The sequence below is a fragment of the Molothrus aeneus genome, chromosome 5 (assembly GCF_037042795.1).
Source record: "Molothrus aeneus isolate 106 chromosome 5, BPBGC_Maene_1.0, whole genome shotgun sequence".
In the NCBI taxonomy this organism is placed as follows: domain Eukaryota; kingdom Metazoa; phylum Chordata; class Aves; order Passeriformes; family Icteridae; genus Molothrus; species Molothrus aeneus.
In genome coordinates, this window is record NC_089650.1 from 20,919,566 (window position 1) to 20,937,573 (window position 18,008).

Here is an 18,008-nt window from a genome sequence, read left to right on the forward strand (position 1 = left end):
GTAAATGGTCTCGTCTCCTCTTGTCTGTATGTTCCCTTCAGGTATCAGGAGACTGCAGTTAGGTTACCTTGAAGCCTTCTCTTTTCCAGAGTGAACAATCCCAATTCTATCAGCATTTCCTCATAGGAGAGGTGTTCTATCCCTTTAATCATTTTGGTGGCCTCCTCTGGACTTGCTCCAACAGGTCTATGTCCTTTTTTGTGCAGAGGACCTCAGGGCTGGATGCCGCACTGCAGGTAGGGTCTCACCAGAGCTGAGGGGGAGAATCCCATCCCTCACTCTGGCCATGCTGCTTTTGATGCTTTCACTCATCTCTTGATACTTGATTTGCTTTCTATGCTGTGAGTGCACATTGCTGGGTCATGTCCAGCCTCTCATCCACCTGTAACCCCAAGTCCTCGGCAGGACTGCCCTTGATCCCTTCATGCTCCAGCTGGTGTTGATACTGGAGGTTGCTCCAACCCAGGTGCAGCACCTTGCACTGGGTCTTGTTAAGCCTCATGAGATTTCCATGTGCTCACTTCTGAGTCTGTTCAGATCCCTATGGCTGGCATCCCATCCTTCAGGTGAGTGAAGAGCACCACTCAGCTTGGTGCTATCTGCAAACTTGCTGAGTGTGCATCTAATCGTTTTGTCTGTGTCAGTAATGAAGACATTAAAAAACGCTGGTCCCAGTACAGACCCGAGGGACACCACTGGTCATTGACGCCCACTGGGACTCTCAGCTGTTGACCACTACCCTCTGCAGGCAACCATCTAAACAATTCCTAATCCACCAAACAGTCCACTCATGGAACCCATCACTCCAGTTTGGAGGGAATAGTTGTGGGGGTCTGTGTCAAAAGCTTTACAGAAGTCCAGCTGGCTCAAGAAGCTATCTTCCATGCATTGCGGGAGTCTCCTGGATTGCCTGCAGTTACCTTGGTGCTTTCCCAGTAGCTGTCAAGGTGGCTGAAGTCCCCCAGCAGGACTGGAGCATGTGAGCACGACGCCTCCTGTGCCTGGGGCAAAGGCTTTGTCAATGGGCTCCCCTTGGTCAGGCAGCTGCAGCAGACCCCGGCCTCAGGGTTCCTTTTGTTACCTCAGTGTCTGATTTTTACCCACAGTATTTCATGGCTGTTCTTCAGAGACAACTCTTCACACTCAATGCACCTCTTGACATAGAGGGCAACCCCTCCACCTCTCCCTCCTTTGTCTCCTGAACAGCTCATAGCCATTGATAGTCACACTCCAGTCACACAATTTGCCCCACCAAGTTTCAGTAATGGCAACGAGGTCATAACTTTCCAGCAGCATGGTGGTATCCAGCCCCTCCTTTGGTTTGTTGCCCATTCTGTGTGCTTTGGTGTACAGGCACCTTGGCCAGGCTGTTGGCTGCATCACCTTCCCAGAGGAACACCCCTTAATTCCTTTGAGATATTTCCCTGCTGGTATCCCTGTTGGCTTCTGTTACCTCAGGAGTCCCTGGCTCACCTCTGTAAGACTCCAAGTGTGCTCCCCTGTGTCTACTACCTCTTCAAGTCACCTGCAGAGAGACTCAGTACCACCCTGTCCCTCTAACCTTTTCATGCCATCCTACAGCTTGCCAGGGAAGAACCTGAAACTGTCCCCCTCACATCTGGTTTAAGCAAGCAATTGGATTGCCCAAGAAGGAGTTTAGGAGGATTCACCCACAACCATAAACACCTGTGGTGGTAGCTCTTTGATGCTTACTGTGAGGGACAGTCAAGGAGCATCTTTCACTGCACTGATGGGTGTGATCTACTCCCCAGAGGAAGCCATGGGACTTCAGACCTCACCTACACTGAGTTCTTTAGTTTAAGGCCCATCTCACCAAATTAGGCAGGCTGCTGCCAAAGATTCTCTTACCCTTTATAGATAGGTGGATCCCATCATAGACAGGTGGATCCTATCCACCTAACATGTTACAATCATTAAAGCACACACTACTGTCACAAAAGCCAAAACCTCCTCCATGGCACTGGCCTCAAAACCAGATATTCATCTGCACTATGTGTCCACTTCTGTAATTTCATGCTTTTGAACCCAGAATTGCAGAGGAGTTGGAGCATGGTTTGAGTTTTTATTTTTTTTAACAGTTGGACTGTAAATTTGGTCTATGATCAGTACCCTAAAACCCTATGACCAACTTCAGGAAGAGGCCCAAGGCTTGCATATTGCTTTCCAGGCCACCAAAATCCCGAGTTAGTCAAAACATATCTTTATCTGTACATTTATCTTTCAGAACCTTTTCAATTTAAGCAGACTGCTGGGGTCTGGGGTCCCAACCTATGCAGTCATGGGGAACAGGTTGAGCACATTGTTTATCATGGGATCACTTACGGATCACTGATCGAATTCTGCAGGAAATAAAAGGGCTTCCATGTGCATATGTTTTAATTCTGAGGAACTTCTGGGAATTAAGGCAACATTTTCACTAATAATTTTTTAGCTTTCAAAATAAGATTTGTGCCAGTGCAGGACCTTAATGTATGGCGCTGGTTGCAGTCCCACTCTGGGTTCTTTTATGATTTTGGCAGCTGTGAAAGTGCTTTCAAAAACAAAACCAAACTTCTGGACAGCAGCTTTTTCACATGGCTGGATGAAGCCTTGGAAAGAAGCAGCAAGTATTTGGCTTCATTGTTTGCATCACCAAAGGACGCTGCAGACTCTATGGAATGTACCTTTGTGTCTTGCAAAACCAAACCCTGCATCTTTGGCAAATCAGCATTGTTTTGATGGCACCAGCCTCTCCTGTGCACCTTGGGCAATATTCATGTCTCCATGGTGGGGACAAGTCTAGTAAAACTGCTCTAGTCAGACTGTAGGTATGGCCCTTTTGTGTCCAGCACATGTCCCACACACCTTAAGAAACCCTAAGCTCTGCTCTTACTGAAGCCTCTGGCTGGAGATTTTCCCAACCTCTTTTTCTTGCTGGACTTGCTTGCAGCTTTAGTCTTGTTAGGATTGGTTTCCCCAGCCTCACCTTGTCCCCAGCCAGGACAAGTTTGGAAAGTGGTGGAAAGCTTCACCTTCAGCCCTTGGGCTTCTGCAGGGGAACCACAGGTGGCCCCTACACAGAGGTTGAGTTTGTTGATCCACCTGGAAATGTGGTAGAAGATCAGGGAAAGAAATGAGGAAGGGTGAAAGAAAGAGCAAAAGTCTATGCCCATAAGTGAATGATCACTTCAAAGTAAGGCCAGGTAACCTGGGTGACCTCTGAATATCTCAATATTTGCCCGCCCCAGCTTGTGGTTATTTTCCCTACACCCAGAAAGCCCAGGCAACTTCCATCCTTGCATACAGAAGTGTGCTACATCTTGCCACCAAAAATGGCCAGTGGGCTGTGAGTTGGTGCCTTTACCATAGGAGGCTCAGCTGCCCCCCCAGCAGATCCCTGAGGCTGCTCCCCCCTTGTGGCACTCACCTGTGCAGCGGAAGGAGCTGGCAGTCACAGTGGAAAGGCACATCCTGCAGGTTGAGGATCTCCAGCCCTGTGAAGTTGTTCATGTCGGGTATGTTACTCATTTTATTGCTCTCCAGGTAGAGGCTTCTGATCTTGGGACCGAGGCCAGTGAAGGCATGGGGGGAAATCTGCAATGGAAGAAGGGTAAATCAGGGGCATGCTGATCAAGGCAGGGGAGCAGATCTCTGCCCCTGCACCTCTGATCATCTTGGGGGGGCTGACAACCTGTCCTGAAGCTAGTGGCCCCACAAAAGAGCTGCTTTAAATATGAGGGACTGTTAATTAATTCAAGCCATTTCAATCACATTTTGGAACTCATTAGACTCTTGTTCAGTCTTAGAAAGAAGGTCACATGCAGGAGGTCTCAGAGTGATGCCTGGGTGCTGTTAAGATACACAGTTTTTATGAGGGTGCTGCTAATACCACTTCCTTGAGAGAATGGAAATATTCAGGATAATAGCAATGGAGAGGCCTGCAGGACAGCCTGTAATAAGAGAAAGAACAATCTGGCCAGAGCTGGGGAAAGGAGGTGGTTTAGGAAATGGTGTGGACCCCAATGAAATTAGGTGTTTAAGGACTGGAGGGAATAAGCTACTTCCAAGGGAGCCAGGAGGAAGGTTGAAGCAAGGGAATGCTACAGATGAGCCTGAAAAAATCTGGCTTCCCAGCCAGGCTATGGAACACCTCCTGAAGGCTTGGGAATTTGAGGATGTCTGTTTGGATGACCCTACAGGGGCCACCAGCCCTGGGCAGTGAAACCTGTAATATGCCCTGTGGTACCACTGCCCCTTGGGAGTCCCATAAGACACTCACCTGCTCCAGGCCCATGTTGTCCAGGTAGAGGTGCTGCAGGCTGGAGGCCACTGGCAGGAAGACACCATCCCCCATGTGCTTGATGGGGTTTCGGGACAGCTTCAACTCACTCAGGGCAGGCAGGCCCCGCAGGGCTGCTGTGGGCACCTCTGACAAGTGGTTTCCCTCCAGCTGCAGCTTTTCCAGCATCTTGGTGGGAGCCAGGGCAGCTGGGGCAATGTGCCTGATGGCATTCCCAGCTAGGTAGAGCCAGCGGAGCCCCCTGGCTCCAGCCAGGTCACCCTCCACCAGTTCCCCAATGGCGTTGTGCTGCAGATGGAGGGAGATGAGGTTGGGCAAGAGCCAGAAGGTGCCCGCAGGCACATGGGTGAAGGCGTTGTGGTCCAGGTCGAGGTAGGCCAGCTGCGGGGCCCCCTCAAAGGCAGCAGCCTCCAGGGTGGAGAGGTGGTTGTCGGTGAGGTACAGGTAGACCAGGCTCTCCAGCCCCTGGAGCGCCCCGGGCTGCAGCTCCCTGATGCTGCACTTCTGCAGGTGGAGTGACACCAGCTCCTTCAGGCCAGGGAAGGCAGCCGGTGGCACTGTCCTGAAGCGGTTTCGGCGCAGGTCGAGAAGGCGCGTGTCCTCAGGGAAGTCCCGAGGGATCTCCCGCAGGTCCCTATTCTCACAGGACCCATGATGGAAATCAGGGGAGCAGACACATCCCCGGGGACACTGCCTGCTGCCGGCTGAACTTGGCTGCTCTGGCGGTGCGGTGGGGCTGGGGGGTGGCCGGAGGCGACTGCATCTCATCTCAGGGGACTTCAGGGAGTTGAGGGACCGGCCACGGAGAGCAGGAGGTGCAGCACAGGCACCCTCGGCCTGCACTCGTGCCCTTGCCAGCCACTTGTGGAAGGGGCGCAGGAGGCAGGAGCAGAGAAGAGGGTTCCCATCCAGGCTGACCCTTACCAGCCCCCCTGCCCCAGCCAGGGGCGGCAGCCCCTGCAGCTGGTTTTCCCGGAGGTCCAGAATACGGAGCTGGGGACTGCGGGCAAAGGCATCGGGTGCCACATCCTGGAGGGAGGCGTGGTCCAGGAAGAGGTGCCTCAGTGAGGCCATGGCCAGGGCTTCCTCGGCCACGTAGGTGATGGGGTTGTGGCCCAGGTCTAGCCGGGTAGCCCCATCCAACCTGGCAAGGGCCTCGCCAGGCAGTGCCTGCAGCTCGTTGTGGTCCAGGCTCAGCCTGCGGAGGGCAGGCAGAGCAGCAAAGGCGTCAGCGCCCAGCACATGGAGGGCATTGTGAGACAGCCGGAGCCATCTAAGAACCTGCAGACCCTGGAAGATCATGTCTGGGAGGTATACCAAAGCATTTGCCCTCAGGTCGAGGACAGTGAGGGATGCCAGATGGCCAAAAGCACCCGGCTGTATCTCCTCAATGCGATTCCCCTCCAGAATGAGCTGCTGGAGGGAGAAGAGCCCATCCAGGGACTCCTGATAGAGGAAGGCTATGCCATTGGAGGCCAGGTTGAGGTAGACAAGCCTCCCCAGACCCCGGAAAGCCCCTTCCTCCAGCCTCTCCACCTTGCAATGCCGTAGGTCTAAGTGTGTCAGGTAGGGGGTAGCAAGGAAGGCTCCTGCTGGGATGACCATGAAACTGTTGCCCCGAAGGTCTAGTTTTCTGGTGAGCTGTCAGTCACACAAATAAAACACTGAATCACCCCAGGGCTGCCATACCTATTTTCTCTCCCCATCCCTTGACCTTTCTTCCCCTTCCCACCTCTGGGATGGTGTCAGGGATTGCAGTCAGGCTCCCATTGAGACACAGGACATGGGCACGGAGGTTATCGCAGACACAGGGTGCAGGGCAGCGGGCGGCAGCCGTCGCCCCCAAGGCTGCTGCAAGCAGGAGGAGTCCCCAGGATGGCCCCATATTGGAGGGCATCTGTGGCTGGGGAGAGACAGATGTAAGGCCAGGGGAGAGGCAAGGCTCACATGCATCCCCAAACAGCATTGCCTGCTTGGAACCCCATGTACCAAGATGGCTGCTGCTGTCACCTAGTGGGTCAGGTCTCACTTTCTCTTGCTCTCACACTATGATTTCACAAGTTATAAATGAGGAAGAGTGGAAAAAAGAGAGGAGGAATTCTTGGAATGAAAAGTGAATGTCACAGCTAGCAGGTCACTCACAAGGAGCTGTCTTGAAACAGACACCTACCCTACCCCTGCATTTTCTTCAAATATCACTTGCTTAAGATTGCCTTGGACTGTGCAAGCTATCAATATCTCTCCTACAATTCTTTTTGTAAGGCTAGCAGGTACAGCCATCCAGAGAATGTGATCACACAGGCTTCTGAGCTGCTACCCTTCTTTAAATGGCAAATGCCCTATGTCTCCACCATCCTGGTCATCTGCCTCTCTCCCTGCAAGCTCCCTGCTTCCCTCCTAAGCTATTCATAGCAGTGTTTGGAATAGAACTCCACTGTTTAGCTGCAGGAAGGAAAGGTTGGTTTTGGCTGGGCAGGAGTGAGCCCCTGGGGTGAAGGTATCAGAGAGAGGCCAAGGCTGGGAGAAACACAGAGGAAGGCATCAGGCTGCAGATATGACCAATGCATCCTGCTTAGCTCCGAGACAGCATCAGTGGGGTCTGCAAGGCTTAAATTTGTGGAGCACTGTAGTGCACAGCCTCATGCCCACTGTAGCTCATTGTCCCCTGTGGTCCCCTACACCTACACTGCTCTCCTGCTGTCACCCCATCTAGTCTTGCTGCAGCCCACACACACACACACACACAAACTGGGGCAGCCCTCTCCTGCACGCCCACTGCCCAGTGCCACCAAGTAATGTCCCTAAACTCAGTCCCCATGCTGTGCCTGGAGCACTGCCACATGCCAGACATCATGCCATCACTCTCTCCCTCACACCTGGAGAGTTCACACACCCGGAGTTTGGAGTACCTGGACTTCAAGATGTGTCGAAGAGAGGAAAGTGTCCCCTGCCCTGTCTAGCAGCTGCCGAGCTCCTGCACTGCTGTTTGCTCTCCTTGCAGAAGTGAGAACTGAATGGGCCCCGTTGTGTTGCTTTCCCAGCAGCTCTCACCAGGCAGAGCCACAAACGTGGGAGGAGGAAAAGGACGGGGGGAGGAAGGGTAAGCCACCCCTGGAGAGAGGGCAGCAACCCAGACATTACCTCCCCCTTGATTCACCAGGGGCTGAGAGCACCAACCCGGCAAAGCCCATGTGGGGTTTGCATTCACTGTTTCCAAGGCTCTGCCTTCATTTTCCAGGCTGTGTTAGTCACAGGAGCTACAGAGCTGCAGGGCAGAAAGATGACATTCAGCCAAATTCAAAGATGAATTGCAATGGCAGTCGTAAGCCTGAGCAAAAGGAGAGGCAGCTGACCAGTCCTGCCACGTTTACAGCCCTCCACTCTCCTGATTTTGCTTTTTTGCTTGTTTAGGAGAGGCTGGATTGGCATTGCCTGCATCATCATCATTAGCTTACAGAAGGACATGGAGGAGTTCATTTTCCTCCCAGACTGTTGTCTTACTCTCCCAGGGAACAGGAAGAGATCTGCAGCCTTACAAAAATATTGGAAGATTTGATACTAGTATCTCATTCCACTTCAAGCCCTTCTATGCAGCAGCCTTGGTAGAAGCTGAAGCAGCTGAGATCATTGCTGGGTAAATGAGCAAAATAAGAGGCTGGGGTGAGGCTGGGGAAGGGCCGCATGAGACATTCAGTGCCTGGGAAAGACCTTACCCTCTCCATGGTTCTCCAGCAGAGGCCGGGCCACCACCAGGGAGATTTTGCTCTACAGGCTGTTGACAAGCCAGGGAAGGGGGCTCCTGGACACAGCAGATGATGGAAAGGCCAGGCAGAGGGCAGCAGGGTAGGCTGGACAGCAGCCAGAGTGGAAGTTCAGATGTGCTACCTCTCACCTGCCAGAACCAACATGTCCCAGTAGAGACACTGGCATCTTCCAAGACTTGCCACACATCCCTGCTGCTCTTACCTCACCGTTCAACACTGGACTTTGAAGCCGCACCTGCTCCTGCTCCTTACTTACCTCCTTGTCCCACAGCTTCTGCCAATGGATGATGACACACTCGGGCCTGAGAAGCTCCAGCTCCCGAAGGGAACCGTGACCCAACAGGCCCACAGCCAGACCCTCAAGCAGCCGCCCACAGACCCCCCAGCTGCCCAAAATCCTCCAACTTCAGTTCCAAGCTGCTGCTCTTACCTTCCCATTCTACTATGGATCTCGTCTGGTGAAGTCCCATGCGGTGCTGGGAGCCAGGCTCTCTAGGCAAATGAATCTGGGCATGCAAAGGAGTGGCCAAGAGGCTGCACCCCTGCTTACAGGGGGCTCAAGCTGCTGCCTGGAATGCAAAGTGCCCAGGACTCCAGAGCACTGGCCCCCACTTACAGGGTGGCTCTGGTCCCCAAGGCCTATGCAGGCTCCTTCTCTCCAATTCCGGGGCACTCCCCAGTAATGGGGTAGCCACCCCATGCTGGCTGCCAGCTGAAGGAGCACAAAGGCTCCCAGACCCACAGCCTGCTTACAGGCTGGTCCACACCCAGGGAGCCACAGAGCTCAGTCCTTCCCCAGGATAACAGGAACGAGACTACAGTCAGGCTCACGGCCTGAAGCTGAAGGGCCAGGGCCCAGCCCCGAGGACAAGGAGGGCACACACCCGGCTCCATGACTCCTGACCCCATGCCTCTGAAAGGCCAGGGATACCAGCCTGGTTACAGGGGATCCCTCCAGCTGCCTGCCGAGGGCAGGGGACGCACACAACCCCACTTACAGGGCTGTCCCCCACAGCCCAACACCCCGCAACAAGCACCACAGAGCACAGGCTCCAGCCTGCACCGCACTTAAGAGGCTGGCCGGAGCCTGGCTGCAGGGCAGCACGGCAACAGCCGTCTACAGGAGCCCCGGGAGCCTCCTCACCAGCCTCAGCACCAGCACCAAAGACACCAGCCCAAAGCAGCACCAAAGGTGGGACTGCACCCTGCACAGCACTTCTTCGACCTGTGCTCTCACAAGGGCCCGGGAATGCTCATTCCTGTCACCTGGCTAAAGCAGACTCTCCAGCCCTGTTTACAGGGACCTGGGGCTGCTCCTGGGGACAAATGGCTCCACAAGGTCGTGACACAATCCCCGAGTACAGGGCCGGCACGCTGGCAAGTCACCAGCAGGACCGGCAGCTTAGGCACAGACCCAGGCCCTGGCTACAGGCGGGTCACGGTGCCCACGCTACCGCTAAGGGGCTCCGGGCTGTCCTCAGACGGCAGGGGCAAGGCCGGACACATTCCCCACCCGTGCATTTTTAGGGACCTCGCTATGACCACACAGAGCTCCTCTTTCCCTCCTGGGAAGTCTAAGCTACCCTGCTCTATTTCTAAAGGGGGGCTAAACGCGGGACAAACGCACTTGCTCACTCACACAAACTGACGGGAAAACAGGGGAGGGAGGGGAAGACAGTCCCAGAAGAGGGAGCAAGTTCTGTGCTGTCAACCTGCTCTAGGGAGCCATCCCTACCGCTGAGTGGGAGAGGAAAGCATCAGACCTGCCCTGGCAGCACTGCGGGGAGGGCACGGAGGCCTCGATGCGCTGAGCCGCTTCAGGGGTGGCACAGGGACACAGGCTGTGACGCGCCCCGAGTACAGGGGGTCACGCTGGCCAGGGCCCAGCGGCTGGCAGAAAGTGCCGGGGCTGGGCAAAAGGCCCCGCCCTGCTGACAGGGCGGGTGGCTGGGCTGAAGGCCGGGAGAGCTCCATTTCCCCCTCAGAGGAGGAAACAGGGGCTCTCACCCGCCTTACAGGGTTGCCCCTCTGTCTGGGCAGCCAAAGGAGCACAGGGGCAAAAGGCCAAGGACAGCACAGACCCAGCCCTGCTTCCAGGGAGGTCGCCCAGCGCAAAGGCAGCCGCGGCACCCGGAAGGTGCTCTGGCCATGCCAGTGTCTTAGAGCGACTTTATAATGCTCATATCCCCATTTATCTCCTTAGCCCAGAAATAAGTTTTACACCTTTAGGACTAGTTCTAAGAACAAAGAGAACAGAAAAAGAAGTGTGCAGTTTGTTTTCAGAAACTGCACTCACTCCTCCATGTTAAGAAAATTGATCCACAAGCACCAGAGGTTTATGTCCAAAAAGGAGAGGGGTCCTTTCTGGCTTTATTTGAATAAAGGGAGAGGCCATGGGGCATTCCCCCGGAATCTCTCAAATTTTTGAAGGATGCAGCCTCCTTTTTATCCTAATTTCCCAACTGCATTTCCCTTCTCTCTTTCCCTATTGGCTGAGGTACTTGAGAGGTACAGATTCCCCAATACCCCTGATACCAAAGATTTTCCTCTAATGTATAACCCTCCCTTTTAATTTTTAACTCTTATGGAATTTAGGGGGTTTTCTTCTCCATTGTTTCTTTCATCTCTCAATGTCTAATTTCGTTTATCAGCAAAACTAAAGTTTATTTGTAAAAGCAAATATCTTTTCCATTCATCAATCAGTGGAATCCTTCCCATTGTTTCTTTTATGTCCCAGTGCTAGTTATATCTACCAGCAGACCCACAGCTTGTTTGTAAAGACAAATCTGCTATTCCTCTCAACACCTTCTTACGCCTAGACTGTGTTGTCTGCAGACAGACAAACAGCAAAACAAGACTCAGCTTTGCTTTTAGTTAGTTTTTAGCTATTTAAAGTAGACAACTTCCCTAGACTGTAGTTTTTCTTTTCCTTAGATCTATTCTAGACTGAACACCCTGAAGAGCACCAGCAGCTCACACCTGTAGCCCACCCAGACAGGCCTGATCCCCAGCATTTCCAGCACCAGAGAAACTAATAAGAGACTGAGTAAACTAAACTACAACCCACAAAAGAGACTTTCTAAATTTGTCATCTCTTTTAGAGCAACAAAAAGTTTTTCATTTATTATTATTAATTTTTTATACTAGTAAATGCTTTACTGATTAAATAAACCATTTTTTCCACTTTTCGCCAAACAAATATTTTCTCAAACCAATTTTTTAAAAAAAGCCACTTACATCTATTTTCTAAAAAAGCCCCTTCAGAAGTTCTCTGCCAAATTTGCCCTAAACTGGGAGCCCCACAGGCTGAGCCTCCAATCACCCAGTCCCAAATAATTTTTTTTGCTAGTTTTAATATAATCACTTCAGTCTTTGCTCAGAACATTGCATTACACTACACTGGTTTTTATAGCACCTTTATTGTGTAGTGAACAATTTTGATTAAGATACTTTTGTCTAGTTATTATAATAATTAATCATATAAATGTATATGAATATATATACGGTTTGCAATCCTTTATCCTAAAGGACAAAATTGTATAAAGGTTCACTTCTATAAAATCTTTTAGGCATAAACCGTTGACAGATCTGGGGCTGAGACTGGATTACACCACACCCAGGTTGCTCTGTGAGGAATTTAGAAAGCAAGGGCGTCATTGCTGCACCTCATCACTGAGCAGGAGGGCTTTTCTAACAGATTTGTTCTGCAGCTCCCATTCTGCCCGTGACAGTACCCTTCCAAAGTAGCACAGGTTTTCAGCTAAAAATGTCACCTCTTTCCCTTCTAAGGTGCCGCAGACATCTTTTCACTAAAAATCCTTTCTTTAGGATTTTTCTTTCTGAGAAGCTAAGAGGCCTCAGGGACAGAATGTAAACAATGGTTATCTGCTGCTGTGGAATGCAACAGGTCCACCTGTGATTGGCCCATCTTGGATGTTTATAATTAATGGCCAATCAAAGACTGAGCTATTGCAGACAGAGTCCGAGAGAGCTGCCTTTGTTATCATTCCTTTCTTGTCTATTCTTAGCTTAGTTAGCATCTGAGAAAGCCTGTCATTCTTTTTCTTTTTAGTATAGTTATAATGTAATATATATATATATATATCATAAAATAATAAATCAAACCCTCTAAACATAAAGTCAACATTCTCGTCCCTTCCCTCATCCAAGAACCCCTGTGAACACAGTCACACTAAGGTATCTCAGATTTTCTGTCAAAGATGCTGCCTCGAAATGCTGTGTTACAACTGACTCTCACCCTCAGAAATGCCCATTTTTCCTCCCTAAATTACCCCAAATTCACCTGTCAAAAAAGCACTAATTTGTTTAAAATAATTTATCTCAGGTTTTTTGACAAGAGAGTGACTTCGGACACCCCAAAAGATTACCTCTGATTTTCCCTCCAAAACATCCCCTAGCTGTAACCTATAAGTCTCCTAAGATTTTATCTCAAAAATATTTTTCCTGTCCCATATAGATTACCTCAAGTTTTCCCTCCAAAATGTTCCCTACAGGTTGCCTCAGATTCTGCTCCCAAAATATCCATTCTGTCCCCCACAGATTTCTTTAGATTTCCCCTCCAAGATATCTCCTGCAGATTACCTCAGATTTTGCTCCTAAAATGTTCTATACCATAGAGATTATTTCACATTTTACTTTCATTCATTCCTTGCAGATTACCTGAGATTTCAGCCCAGTGATATTCCTTCAGGCCTTTTAAAAGTACCTCATGTTTTATCACAAAATTTCCTCTGCCTGTCCGCGCCAAATCACCTCCTCCGTGTCTCAGCCCAGGGAGTGCCTCTGGGTGACTCCCAGACCGCTCTCAGGTGCCTGCCCGGCGCCTCGCCGAGAGAGCGGGTTCGAGTTCCCGCCGCCGCGGCTGAGGGGAGCGGCGGGGCGGGGCCGCCGCGCCTGGGCGGGAAACGCGGCCTCGCGGTGCCAGTCAGGAGGCGGCGGCCGCACGACGGCAACCCGCCCGTCCCTCCGGTGTCCCTCAGGGCACACTCGCATCCCCCTCAGCGGCCCTCGCCTGCCATCAGCGACACAAGGCAAACCCGCCCGTCCCTCCCGTGTCCCTCAGGGCACACTCGCATCCCCCTCAGCGGCCCTCGCCTGCCATCAGCGACACAAGGCAAACCCGCCCGTCCCTCCCGTGTCCCTCAGAGAGCACCTGCACCCCCCTCAGCGACCCTCGCCTGCCATCAGCGACACAAGGCAAACCCGCCCGTCCCTCCCGTGTCCCTCAGAGAGCACCTGCACCCCCCTCAGCGACCCTCGCCTGCCATCAGCGACACAAGGCAAACCCGCCCGTCCCTGAGTGGCACGCAGGGCATCTGCCACCCCCTCAGTTACATGCAGGGTGCCCATAAGCCTCTCAGACACCCTCACGGTTCCTCAGAGAGAGACTCGGGGCACCTCCCCCTCAAATCACTTTTGTGTCCCCTCAGCAACACGCAGGGCACACACCGTTCCTTCAGTGACCCTCACGGCCTCTCAGCAACACACAGAGCATTTGCCACCCCTTCAGTGACCCTCATGCCTCCTCAGGGAAACACGGGGCACCTGCGTCCCCTCAATTGACCCTCACTCCTCCTCAGAGGAACACAAGTGGCATCTGAATCCTAAGTGGTGTGTAACAAAAGGTTAACCACCAGTAATATTGTAACAAGATGTGCCATAAAACAAGTGAGATAGCAAAGGCAGTGAGAGACCAAGCACCCTCAAGAGGAAGATAGCAAGTTCTAACTGAACTTCCAAAAGGCAAAATTATCTAAAAACGAATTAGACTGACCAAAAAGAAGCACCAGGCATGTGCTGTAGAGGTAAAAGGTTCAAATGTGAGGAAGACTACAGAAGTTTTCGTCAAAAGTCCACCAGAAGACTGACGTCCACCACAGAAGGAACTGACGCATGCACAAAAGCAACAAACTGATGACACAGCTTAATACAAATATGAGTTTATTAATGATATCGTGAAATTGTGATGTTGCATGGAAGGTCTTTTAAAAAGTAACTGAAAGCTAAAGAAGATTGAGTGAGGTTTTGGTGGAGAGATCCACCTCACTCCCAGCACTGAATAAACAAATACCTGCTCTGTAGCTGTTTGACAACAGTTTTATTTTCTTGCCCAGTTTTGGGCTTCACATTTACAGCAACACGTGGGGAATTGGCCATTCCTTCCATGACCTATTACACCCTCAGTGACACAGGGGCACCTGCCACTCACTCAGGGACACCTGTCCCCTCAGTAACACTCATATTCCCTCAGTGACACTCACATCTCCTCAGCGTCACTTGGAGCACCCACCTCTCCCTCAGTGTTTATAGTGGTCCCTACAGATTACCTCAGATTTTCCTTCAAAATGTTCTATTCCATTGAGATTACCTCCAATTTCCCCTTCATAATGTCCCCATCTGCACCTATACATTACCTCTCATTTAAGCCCCAAAATGCCACCTACTGATTACCTCCAACTTTACCTCCAAAATGTCCTTTTTGTCCCCGACTGATTTCCCTCAGATTTTCCTTCGCAAATTTTCCCTATTTTTCCCATACAGATTACCTCGGATTATGCCTCAAAAATATTCATTCAGTCCCTTGCAGATTACCTGAGATTTTACCTCAAAAACTTCTTTCAGGCCCTTAAAAATTACCTCAGTTTTTATCACAAAATTTTGTCTGCCTGTCCTCCCCAAGTTACCTCAGATTTTTCCCACTGTTTCCCACAAACAATTTTCCCCTCTAGAGATTGCCTCAAATTTTCCTGCCAAAAATGTCCTCCACAGATTATTGCATCTTTTGTTGCTACAGTCCAGTGGGAATAAAACTCCTCAACTTTACCCCCAAAATGTTCATTCTGCACTGTCCAGGTGATGCCAGGGAATTCCAGCATTCCTCCCCTCTGAAGTTCTTGCTGTCGCCTCTGAGTTACCTCAGCGTTTCCCCTCACAGACTGAACCACCGTGCAGTCCTGTGATGGTGCAGGCACATCCATTTTTTACCATAAAATCCTTGTTCTTGGTTTTTCAATTGTTCACAACCATTTCACCCCAGTGTGACATTTCTTATAGTTCTTTCTTTCCCACCGTGCAGGTTTCCAATTCCTGTTTTACATATCCATCAGAGTTTTACTTCTCTTCCTACCATCTGTGTTCCCCATTATCCTTTCCTATTTTCTCCCCTTAGCATTCAAGTAATCTTCTTCCAGCTTGCTCTGTTGTTTCTTATGGACATCCCCAATCACACCCAAAGCTTTACTTTCCTCTTCCTGAAAAGAAAGCATTTAACCCTTCTGGATGCTCTCTGGACAAACTCAGTTTGGGAACAGGCTAGTAGCACTTTGACTCTCACTCTGGGTAACTGCCTGTAGCACTCACAGGTGACCCCACAACCATAACCTTAGTGTTCTGCCATTCCCAGGACTGGAGATCTCAGTCAATATATTCAGGACATGTAATGACTAAATTACAAATCCATTACAAATGTGCAATTATTATCTTTTGTTTAAGGCTGTAAATGTAAACACTTTTGTACGGTTTTGGTACACAAAGAGAAAGAGTGTTCATCTGAAACAAAGCCTACCGCCTTCTTCCCTCTGATAATTTTTAGCCCTCACTCCAGACTTTAGGAAATTTAGAGACAGGTTTACCATTGGGCTTTGAAGGCTTTTTTGTACCTTGAGAGCACTGTTTAACAGCCTCACCTCTAGGATGGCTCTGTGCCCAGAGAAACTGCCAGAGAGCCGAGCCCAGTGGAGACAACAGCAAACCCCCACACGGCTTCAGAGCTGCTGGGAGAGGAGAATCTGATCGATTGACTTGCTCCCCAAATAGCACCCACTCGGAGGTGCCTGACTGGCCAACACCTGTGGTGTTTCCATCTCCAATTGAGATGGAGTCTGGTGCCAGGAGTCCTGGATGGTTTCCTTGAAAACCAGAAGAAATGCACGACCAAGATGCACATGACTTTTCAGGTGCTGTTTTAACTCCTGTGAAACAATGAGCTGCCTCACCAGAACTCAGATAAATAAAACCAAGGTGTACAGCCAAATGATGAACAGCATTTATGTTCAAGGGCAAATTTGAGCTGAGCCTGAAATCTGCCATGAAGCAAACCCTCAAGAGAGCAAGCAGGCTGGAAGTATTTCTCCCATTCAATAGGGCAGATATCTTGCAAGATCTTTGTTATTTAATAGCCTTTAGATTAGAAATTTCAAGAGATAGAGGTATTTCCACTGAATAGATAGATAAATCTAACATTGAATTAATTTGAATGTCCCTATTAAATCCAAAGGCTTCAAATTTCAAATTTCATTGCAGACAATGCACTGTTCATCAGAAGCACTAGGGGCATTTATTGAAATCAGAACATATTTTGAAATTATTTTAACAAGACAGTGTAAATGTTAAGCCAAACCATACAACATCAATAGGAGTAACAGTATATTATTACTAATTGTTTGCATGTAGGTGTGGTCACAAATTTTCTATGGACAGTAAATTCACTGAAAAATTAATATTTTCATCAATTCAAGTTACACTGAGAAGCATTTTTAGCCCAATTAGGGCCAGTATTTTTTTCAAGGAAGAATTCCATTATAAAGTATCAAAATACATAAGAATTTCAAAAGGAAATGTTATTTTAGGTTTCATAGTTTTGGCATTTTGTTTGACACAAATTAGCTACTCGTTAAGGGAAAACTAAAAAAAAATAAAAAAAAGAGAGAGAGACACCCCCAAGAAGCATTACATACAATACATTGACAAGTAGTGTTTAAACCGAAAATATGTTGGGGATTTTTTTGGCTTTTAGATGGAGGACCAAAATATTATTACTCCAGTTGAACAGCTTTATTTTTCAGTTTAGTAAATAGTCAGAAACATCCATTTCCCTACTTTGTGCTTGGGAGGAATAAGCACATGTGAGGAAGGCAAGGAGAAATTGAAGGGGATGCTGTGGATCAAATAAGCAAAGTAGAGGCAGTAAAGGAAGGACTTATCAAAGGTGACAAGCCAGATGACAAATGTAAATGTTTTTGAACTCTATCTGCTGGCATCAGGATACCTCATAATCATTTCCTTTCAGGCCTTTCTGATAATTCTGCTCTTTCATTAATTCCTTCTCAGTGAGCTAATAGGGAATTACTTTGTTTATAAAGACCCAAGAAGGCTAAATATCCTGATAAGGCAGTTTTATTTCACAAATAATATTGCATTCACCAATATAATTTAATTGTAATGTTTTCTGCAGCAGGCCATGTCCATAGCAATGGGGTATGCCACATCCTAATCCACAGGAAATTTTGGCATAATGAACTTGTCCTTTCCCAGAGCTAAGTATCAGTCAGTGGAAAATCATCAAATAGATAGTTTATTCTGAGAGAATATTTAATATCCCAAGAAAAACCAGAAGAACCCTGACCACTGACTTCCTCTGGAGTAAAATTCCCCATGCTTGGGGTTTTGCAACAGTTTATTTGGTTGTAGGTGCAGCCTCAGGGAAAGAAATTATTCTCAAATTGTCTTCCCCCTAATCAAAAACTTCCCTTCTTCATGAAAAGAATATCATAGATGCAGATTCTGAACCAAGGTGTCAAGGATGACTTCTGCTTAAAAGACAAAACTCACTGATGCAGCATCAGAAAAATCTTGCAAATAATTTAATTAGCTGTTCTTTTACCTATATTTCTTAGCACTAATCAAACACATAATGTAGAAGTTGCCTTTAATTTGCTGGCATTCCGGAGATGTTTTAGGACAAATCAAATTGCCTGTTTAGTCCAGTTTACAGCAGGTTACTGCAGCAGGCACTGACTCAAACCCTGACAAAGTGCACTGCCACATAGCATCCTGAAACAAGCACAGAGAGGTCCCACAAAACCCCTTCCATTTCAATTTCTGGGGATCCCAGTGGTTTAGAGAGAAATTAATATATGCTTTTC

The 18,008-nt window shown here is 49.2% G+C and overlaps 1 protein-coding gene across 1 annotated transcript; it reads right to left on the minus strand.

Moving 5' to 3' along the window:
* Positions 1-2,876: 2,876 nt before the first annotated feature.
* CHADL (chondroadherin like) lies at positions 2,877-6,185 on the minus strand. The gene is made up of 4 exons (XM_066550767.1): positions 6,033-6,185; positions 4,280-5,941; positions 3,428-3,594; positions 2,877-3,102 (listed from the first exon to the last, which is right to left on the minus strand). Exons 1-4 carry the CDS (start codon positions 6,183-6,185, stop codon positions 2,877-2,879), a joined length of 2,208 nt encoding a protein of 735 aa, XP_066406864.1.
* Between the last annotated feature and the right edge of the window lie 11,823 nt (positions 6,186-18,008).